Below are 9,751 nucleotides of genomic sequence, written 5' to 3' on the forward strand. Positions count from 1 at the left end.
CTCCCGTTGGTGAAAGGAATTCCCTGATTTGAAGGCTCCGCAAGGTGGGAGAGTTCGGGGGCTGGCCCGAAGTAATGTGACAAACGGTTCCAGGCTAGCTCTCTGACGATGGGGAGGTGTTTAGTTGGTAGTCCGACGACGTACTGAATCGGGAGTCCAACACTGTGTGCGTAAATGCATTCACCTAACCTACCCCAAGTCGATGAACAGATGGTGCAACTATTGTCCATATTCCAACAGTTTTTCCATCGCTTGCCGCAGAGAGATTTGCCTGGAGTGAAGCCTCTTTGGTATGGGCCAATGATGTTCTGGGCGTATGGGGCTATCCGGCCTAGCAAGATAGTGGAGAATATCTTATAGATGGTACTCAGCAACGTGATACCTCTATAATTGCTGCACTGTGTGATATCTCCCTTTTTATGTATGAGACAGATTATGCCTCGCTGCCAATCGTCAGGCATTGATTCGCTGTCCCATACTTTGAGCACAAGTTGATGAACCACTTGGTGTAACTGGTCGCCTCCATGTTTAACCAATTCGGCTGTAATTCCATCGGCTCCTGGCGACTTATGATTTTTTAGCCGATGAATTGCACGGACTGTTTCTCCTAAACTTGGTGGTGTCAGTATTTGTACGTCGTCTTCAGTTGGCGGGACCTCCAACTCGCCGATGTTCTGGTTGTTCAGTAGCTCATCAAAGTACTCAACCCATCGCTCTAATATGCCCATTCTGTCGGAAATCAGATTTCCCTCTTTGTCTCGGCAGGATGAGCATCGAGGTGTATAAGGCTTCATCCTACTGACTTGTTGGTAAAACTTGCGCGCCTGGTGCGGTTGCTCCGTGTACTTTTCTAGTTCACAGACTTGTTAGTTCTCCCAGGCTTCCTTTTAACGTCTGTGAAGTCGCTTCTCCGCTCGACGGAGTTCGTGATAAGTCTCTGCGCGTGCCCGAGTTCTTTGCGAATGCAACGTTACTCGGTATGAAGCATTCTTCCATTCCGTTACTAGCTTACATTCATCGTCAAACCTGCCGTTCCGGCTCCTTTTGCGGCTGGGGCCAAGTATGTTTGTGGCCGTATCAATGATAACGTTCTTCAGGTGATTGTGAAGATCATTTGTTGATGCTTTATCTCCAGGTCCTCTGCTGACTGTGGTTATTGCGGCATCCATTTCCCTCTTATAGGTGTCGCGGAGGGCTGTGTTCTGAATGGCTTCAGTGTTAAATTTCACCTGATTATCAGAGGGGATTTTGGGCGGTGTTTCTATTCGAGCTCGGATACGAATACGGGCTCCTTCCCTACTTGGCTGTTAAAATCCCCAAGTATGATTTTGATATCATATCTGGAACAGGCTTCGAGGGTTCGTTCTACTGCCTCGTAGAAGGTATCCTTCTCCGACTCTGCAGAGTTCTCTGTAGGGGCGTGAACGTTGATGAGACTTATGTTTCTAAACTTGCCTCGCAAGCGCAGAGTGCATAGCCGTTGGCTGATTTTTTCAAAGCCGATAACAGCGGGTTTCATTTTTTGGCTGACTAAGAAACCTACTCCGAGCACATGGTTTACTGGATGGCCACTGTAATATATGGTGTAGTGGCTCTTCTCCAGGAAATCGGTCCCTGTCCAACGCATCTCTTGTAACGCAGTTACATCAACCCTATATTGGGACAGGGTATCGGCTAGCTGCTCATCAGCTTTATCTCTGTACAGGGAGCGCACGTTCCATGAGAAAATGAGCAAATCGTTAATCCGTTGTCGTTGCCGGGTCCGTCGTTTTAAAATCCGTCCTGTCCGAGGCTCCTGTTGTGGCTTCGTAACAAGTTGTTTTCCGTGTAGGGTTGTCAGCCCTACCCAACCCCCAACCTGGAGGACCAGTTGGTACAATTTGTCCCGTTTTTAGACGCGGGAGACTCGCCTTCATCCTTCTCCGTCCGCAGCTTTTCGTTAAGAAAGAGCTCCCAGCGGTCACCACGTGGAGGTGGAGATACGGTCTGGTAGTAGAGCTGTTGGTGTTGGTTCAGCAGGCATTTCCCAGGTTTTATGCTCCATCGTGGATACCAATCCACGTTTCACCCTGGGACCTATACTACCCTTTGACCACTAACCCCCCACGCTAGACCAAAAATTACTCTGGAAGACACATGTTGGAAATACTTGTCGGAAAGCCACGAAGGCTCTGATAACTTGCAGATCCATAGCAGGAAAAAAATGAGGTTGCAGCCCGAAGATACCACTTTGGATATATACTGCAATAGTAAGGTCAATGATTACCTATGGAGCGGTAATCTGGGCAGAAAGAACCCAACTCAGCACATAAGCCAGGGAATTACATAAGCTCCAAAGGCTGGCTTGCGTGTGTATCAGTGGGGCAATGAGGACATGCCCAACGGCATCCCTGGAGGTCCTTCTGGGGTTGACCCCTCTCCATCTGCACATACAGATGCAGGCAAGGAGATCAATATTCAGGGTGGCCGGTAGTATGAGTGAGGCGGGGAGCTGCCTAAATCGAAGGAAGATTGATATCCTTTCTAGGCGGTATCCGAATTACTGGGAGAGCGTGGCTGCGACATACGGCTTAAACCAGCAACTGATTACTTGGTACACTGACGGATCCCTCACAGCAGAGGGAGCGGGTGCCGGTGTCATTGGTCGAAGGAAAATGTACTTTGAACCAATGGGCAGGTACACTAGCATATTCCAGTCGGAAATTTACGCCATAGACAAATGTGCCTCCTTTAATCTGCAAAGGAACTACAGGAGGCAGAACATAGCTATTCTCACCGATAGCCAAGCAGCGGTCAAGGCACTTAGGTCCAACCAGGTGAACTCTAAACTGGTATGGGAATGCCTTGAGAGACTGAGTACACTCGGCTCGTCCAACAAGGTCTGGATACTTTGGGTTCCAGGCCATGCTGGGTTGGAAGGCAATGAGGCAGCGGATGAACTAGCCAAAAAGGGAGCAGGGATGCCTTTACACGGGCCAGAACCCTTCTGTGGAATCGGCTATGAATCTAAGAAATGAAGAGAAACGGTTGAGGGAACTATATTGGGCGGGCCTACCAGGGATGGAGCAGTCCAGGGTGCTTATTGGGGGATACGAAGGAGGAGGACGAAACCTCTATGCACGTCCTGGGACAGTGTCCGGCACTTGTGCAAAGTAGGTCGATACATCTGGGAGAACACTTAATACCAGATGCAAAGCTGAAACTTCTGGAAGTGGGGAACCTACTAAAGTTCCTAACGGTTACAGGCCTGCTTGAGATACTATGATCAACAGGTACACTATAACCAGTAAAAGGGGCACAATAGTTCTTCAAGGACGCGGTACGACTTTCCCTTAACAGAATAATAATAATAGGGCTCCCCCGATTATATTAGAGGCGGGAGGGGATAAACATTTAGGTTGGGGTTAGCCGCCACAGTGCCACTATATTATCTGACCTCCCATGAAGAGGAAAGGAAGCCGAGTGTGACTCGCGTAGATGTCGGAGTCGGCTCAGAGATACTCCTTCCCGTGCGCGTTAAATTTTTTTTATGATTGTGTCTCGTCCCCTCCTCCTCCCTGATAAAAATGTTGGTGCCAAAGTGATGCAACGCTAGACTCTCATTGGCCACAGGCCACAGTTGTTCTGTACGTAATAAATGTTTTTTTTTTTCAAAAACTGCGTTTAATGTGTTGTTTTTACCAATGGCTCCTCATCGGTATATTTATAACCCATCATGGGGGGTATATTCGCGATCGGCATAAAATTTGCTATAAAATAGGCAAATTTAATAAGTTTTTACACCTAGACTGGTCATCTCTCCCGTAGTCCTCATGGTGGTAGGATTCAATGGTCTCAATGGTGGTAGAATTCTGAGAAAGGGCTACCTTTTACTCGATTTGCACCTGTACAGAGACAGTGACCCAAGGCGGGAGGGATGAAGAGGACTGTGAGATTGCGGGGCATGTATTGTGGGGCCTAATTGGTAGAAGCAGGGACCTTAATTTAGGAAAGAAGTTAATGCTTGGAGGTATTACATTATGTACAGGCTAATTAGTGCGTATTGTCTTAATCTGGACTAAATAAAGAAAAATAATAAAAGGTGATCTACACCTGCGCGGGGATTGACTGCCAGAACATTGGACTTACGCGTTTAGCCCCTGTGAAAGTCCGAGGAGGAGCTTTGATAAAAGGAGGGGATGAAGAAGGGAGGGGAGGCGTGATGGTTGAGAGGAGAGTTACTGTCCGAGAGGAGAGTCAGTCCTGACATGTAGTACCTCTGCTCGCGTAATAATGCATTGCGTTTAGCGAGACTTTTTTTATCAGCGGGTTAGGGTGGGACAGCCACTTTTTCAGTCTGACGCGCGACAACTTGATCATGTGCGGAATTATGGGGGCGAACCCCGGAAAGGTCGTACAGAAGAGAGTTTTGATGAAATTTTAGGTTTGGCGTTCTGTATTTGGCCGTTCATTTCCTGAGTATCGCCCTTTCAAAGCGTTGGAGGGCTTCTGCTACGTTCGGTGATATAGTAGCCCATGCTGGGAAACCGTAGGTCAGGATTGAACGAATAAGAGTTTTGTATAAAAGGGTTTTGGTGGCAGGGAACAGGGCCCGGGATGAGAGGAGGTTTTTTAAGGTAGCTGAGGCCTTAGAGACATTGGTAATAACAGATCTGACGTGAGGGTTGGATTTGAGTTTGTTGTTGAGGGAGATTCCCAGGTATTTGATGTTTGATTTCGGCTTGAGTGTGTGGTTAGCAATGCGTAAATGCAAGTTTTTGCTTTCTGGTACTGTGCGCCAGTGGCACTTCCCACTGGGGTTTCTGAAGCAAATAACCTTAGACTTAAGGGAATTAACGGTAAGGGCCCACCGATTGAAATAAGCGATGACCCTATTGGTTGGGATATTGAGAGAGAGGGAGGCTATTGGGTGCCTGAGACCACTTGCATATCGGATGGTGTCATCAGCGAAGAGGATCCCTCCTGACGCGGGAAGACCATTGTCGTTGGGGGTAGAGGGCGGGGAAAGGGCTGAGTTGCCGTTGTTGTGGGGGATAAGTTTACGGGAGGGAGGGGAATATCGTGGAGGAAGATGTTAAAAAGTTTGGGGCCTAGAAAAGATCCCTGAGGGATTCTGAGTTTACCGGAAAATCGCTGGAGCGTAGTCCATCGAAACGCACGTGGCAAGTTCTGTTAGAGATGAAGTCTACGAGAATTCTGAATAAGGAGAGGGGGCAATTGGACTGGATTAGTTTGTAGAGCAATCCCTCTTTCCAAACTGAATCAAACGCCTTTTCGAGATCTGAGGCGCAGGCTACGATGCAATGCCTGTTTTCCAGTTGATTGAGGATATGGTCTTGCAGGTATAGGATTGCCTGCTCGGTAGATCTGAGGTTTTCGAAGCCGAATTGATTAAGTGGAATGGTGGCGGAGTAGTGTCTATTGAGGTGACTTAGTAGGATACGTTCAAAGATTTTTCCAATATTGGAAAGAAGAAAGATGGGCCTCATATCTTTGAGATCGCCCGAGCACCCCTTCTTAGGGATAGGTATGAGGAGGGCGGATTTCCAAGATACCGGGAAGTGGCCGTTGTTCAGGCAGTTGTTGAAGAGGATGGCGAGACATTCACTGATGGTAGGCGCACACTTTCGCAGAACAAAGTCAGGGATGCCATCGGGGTCCGAAGATTCAAGTTCGACTTCTTCTAGGGAGGTAAAGAACGAGGCGAACGGGCCTGTTCTGACTGTATCAGCCGGGCATCTGGGAGGTAAGACCCTTCCAAGCTCAACCTTTTATTGCTGACAGCATTGGCGACCACCAAGTTTCAGATGGGGTCCGCTAGCGATTTGGCTCTGAATAAGTGGCTGAAATAGTCTACCCAGGCGGATATTTTTTCCTCAGGTTAGTGACTCTGGAGGTTACCTATTTCTATCGGAGTTTGGTTGAAGTAAGTATATTTTTTTCTTCCGGCCAATCGATTAATTACTGAGAAAACTTGTGGGTTGGGTTTGAAGGATTTGAGGAGTTTCTTGTAAAGGGGGCTTTACACGCAACGATAACTCGTAACAATTCATTGAACGATTTATCGCTCCAACAAATCGAAAGAGTAGAGCACTGTTTACACGCTACGCTAAATTGTAACGATTTCTTGTCAAATGTCACCCTACATCGACCCCCCAGTCTTTATAAAAGCTTTAACCATGGAGGAAGTAGTGTTGCTGTCGCTGTACATCGGTTGTTTGGTGAGAAAGGTGAAGAATCGTTACGATTCCCAGAAATTGATGCCGGCCGGCATCAACCATCCACTCCAACTCCAATCCCAATAAATCGCTACAATCTCCCGTTTACACACAACGATAAATTGTAACAATCTGATCGTTACGATAAATTGCTACAATGTATCGTTGCGTGTAAAGCCCCCTTAAGATTCATTCAGTTCGGACCGAATTGATTGATTTTGCTGGACAGGTCTTTGATGATCTCGGAGAGGAGACGGTAGTCAGCGTTGCATCTGTGACCGGTGAAATAAACTTTTCCTGCACTGCAGTAGTCTGTTTCTATCACGGACAAAAAGGAGGGTTGAGGGGAAAGGCACCCGTATTTGTAGTAACCAGGTTCTTTAACTGGAGCGTGTTTGTCGATTGTAGTTTCGAAAGCAGAGTTCACTTTCCGGATGTATGTATCTAGCTCATCATTAGAGTGGATGCGCGATTTGTCCAGGGAAGGGCCCAGCACGCTGTCTAAGTCGCGTTGGAAATCGTCCCAGTTTGTTAGATTGAAAGATCTGCATTTGTGCGGATGGTGGAGTGAAGGGAGAATTTGCTGTAGATGTAGAGAGAGGCTGAGGGCATGATGGTCCGAGTGGGCTGCTGAAGAGGAGCACCTAGTGACACATGCTGAGAGATTGGACGAGATTATAAAGCCGTCTAGGAAAGAGGATCCACGATTAAAGGATGGCACTCCCGCGTTAATGATGTCCGCGCTAAGGAATGGAACTGACTGGAACCAATCGAAGAGCACTTTGCCGTTTTTGTTGTTAACGGAGTCGTTAACACCACCGAGGATGAAAGCGTCGAAACTGCTCGCGATTTCCCAGAGTTCGTCCAGAGTGGGAGTGAGGTGACAACCTGTGCCGCCCGGAAAGTAGAGAGCCGAGAGCCGATTAGGACTCGGAGGGCGCCACCACCCCTGACGGGAAGTTTGACTACTGCTAGCAGGCAATTTAACGCCAGCGCAGCTGTACTGTAACCGGGAACATGTAATTTTACTTTGGGGGCTTCCCCCAGTCTGGTTTCGTTTAGGAGAGCGAGATTAGGATTGGAATCCTCTAAGAGCTTGTGGAGAGCGTAACGTTTGTCGTTAGAAATAAGCGAATTAGTGTTGAGTGTGAGCACCTTCATTTTGGTTGTCTAGCAATTTGAAGAGGTATTGTAGGTACACTTCGGGTTTGTCTTCAGGGGGGAGACAGAGATAGTTGTGATAGAAGCCGGAAATTGTGCTTCACAGTGAGGAGAAAGACATATTGCATAGAAACCTCGCTTCCATGAAGAAGCCCTTTGGAATGGAAGAATGTGCAGTCGATGAAAGGCTAAGGGTTTCGGGTCTTGCTTTACCCCTGGCCACTGCGGCAAAAGACGGGGTCAGTGAAGGAGGGGCGGTCCAGTTGGCATGAGGCAGGATGTTAGGCTGCGAGACACGAACAGGCGAGGGTCTGTCAAGATGGGGGAAGAACGAAGAAGATCGAGAGTGCGGGATGCTTTTTGCTCTTTCTTTGCGCTGGATAGATTCCAGCCTACGGGGGCACTTTGAGAAGTTGGCAGGGTGACCCAGTTGGCTACAGTTTGCACATTTGCTACAGAATAGGCAAATTTAATGATTTTTTACACCTAGACTGGTTATCTCTCCCGCTGCTCGGGGTGCCGCGGAAATCATAATAATATCAAACGTCCCCCGCAATTCCACAGTAACAATTATTTTCAAGCAAGGGTTGTAATTTTCCTTATTTCAAAAGACGAGTTTCGACCAGTTTCTAACATACCGAAAATTGCTCTCATACCTGGCAATGATTGGTTTGGTTACATTCTTCCGCAAATTTCAATTCGTCTCCAAACGTCAACTTAACAAATTGACAGCTGAACGCGAAATTTGTTTGTCATTTCCACGACATATTCCAGTTTTGTAGTTTCATTCTTTAAGTAATTCATATCCCGAATTCTATAAAAGTAAGCCAAGTTTCTGCCATTTCCTCATCCTCCATTGAAGTGTTTTACAAACGGAACAATTGGAGTGTGAACTCGCACTGTTGATGGAATTTTCGCCGCATCATTACTAGCATAACCTCAAACCACCTTTCAATTGGAGAAAGGATTTCAAAATTTCTTTATTTTATAATTTGCAGATGTTCCTTACGCGTTCTGAATACGATCGTGGCGTAAACACATTTTCTCCCGAAGGTCGACTGTTTCAGGTGGAATATGCAATTGAAGCTATCAAATTGGGATCGACTGCGATTGGAATTCGGACGCCGGGTGGTGAGTGTTTTGCATGAAATTTAGATAGATTTGAGCTCTCGGGATGAAATTGGAGATATTTAGGATACGCGGGACTTAATGGCATTAATTTAGATGATATGGCGTTTCCGGTGGATCTTCTGTGCTAAATACCAAAGTCGAAAATGATTGGTTCCCGACGAAATTTGGGATTCCAAACGTTATTTGTGTTTAGAAGTTGCTGCAATGGTTTCCCATTTATTGTTGGCTGAGCCGGCAATAGTGGGTTCTTCCCAATTCGGCTTTCCCGCCGAAATAAAAACCCAAATTTCTGTTCCATCAAATTTATACAAAGTCGGAAAATGCCAACGCTAAAGTGGTCATTGTCTTTCCTTTCTAGGTGTGGTGCTCGCCGTCGAAAAGCGAATAACGTCGCCGTTAATGGAACCGACCACTGTTGAGAAAATCGTGGAAGTCGACCGGCACATTGGCTGCGCCACGTCCGGGCTAATGGCAGATGCTCGCACCCTCATCGACCGGGCCCGTGTCGAGTGCCAGAACCACTGGTTCAACTACAATGAACCCATGTCCATCGAATCCTGTGCCCAAGCCGTCTCCAGCCTTGCGATTGGCTTCAGCGACAGCTCAGACGGCGGATCGGCCATGAGCAGGCCATTTGGAGTAGCGATTCTCTTCGCCGGCATCGAGAACGGAGCTCCCGAGCTGTGGCACATGGACCCGTCCGGGACGTACATGAAGTTCTTGGCCAAAGCGATTGGCTCGGGCAGCGAAGGAGCGCAACAGAATTTGCAGGACAACTACTCGCCCGACATGACTGTGGACGACGCTGTCGAGCTCGCGCTGAATACGCTCAAGCAAGTGATGGAGGAGAAGTTGAACTCGACTAACGTGGAAGTGATGAAAATTACGCCTGAAAAGCTGTTCGAAATGTACCCCAAGACGGAGGTCGAGGCAGTCATCAGCAAGTTGCAGCAGTGAAGGACGGATCTGTTGGGAGGATTATGTTAAGATTTTCTTGCTTACGATTTAATTTACGGTGGTGATTTTTTACTAGAATAAAATGTATTCGAAGTACCACACTCATGAGTTTTGAACGGCAAATACCGATATTTCAGGAACAACTACAATCCCTTGACGCAAGACACATCCGTCCTGGTTATCTTGATCAGCAAAACAACCGGCGGCATCCTAAATATAACCAAACTGGCAGCAGCTCACGAATTGTTTTCATGAAAATTGACGATTTCGGAACGCCTCCGCCC

General features: G+C 47.4%; 1 protein-coding gene across 1 annotated transcript; it reads left to right on the forward strand.

Moving 5' to 3' along the window:
* Positions 1–8,061: 8,061 nt before the first annotated feature.
* On the forward strand, positions 8,062–9,568 carry LOC119646715 (proteasome subunit alpha type-5). Its single transcript, XM_038047293.1, has 3 exons — positions 8,062–8,201; positions 8,378–8,510; positions 8,869–9,568. The coding sequence occupies exons 2-3, from the start codon at positions 8,378–8,380 to the stop codon at positions 9,465–9,467; spliced, it is 732 nt and encodes a 243-aa protein (XP_037903221.1). The 5' UTR covers positions 8,062–8,201; the 3' UTR covers positions 9,468–9,568.
* Positions 9,569–9,751: the final 183 nt, after the last annotated feature.

The sequence above is a fragment of the Hermetia illucens genome, chromosome 1 (assembly GCF_905115235.1).
Source record: "Hermetia illucens chromosome 1, iHerIll2.2.curated.20191125, whole genome shotgun sequence".
NCBI classification, from domain to species: domain Eukaryota; kingdom Metazoa; phylum Arthropoda; class Insecta; order Diptera; family Stratiomyidae; genus Hermetia; species Hermetia illucens.

Coding starts and splice junctions, on each gene's coding strand:
- LOC119646715 (XM_038047293.1), top strand. CDS start 8,378: ATGTTCCTTACGCGTTCTGAATACGATCGTGGCGTAAACACATTTTCT. Junction 8,511..8,868: donor TGGAATTCGGACGCCGGGTG/GTGAGTGTTTTG, acceptor TTTCCTTTCTAG/GTGTGGTGCTCGCCGTCGAA.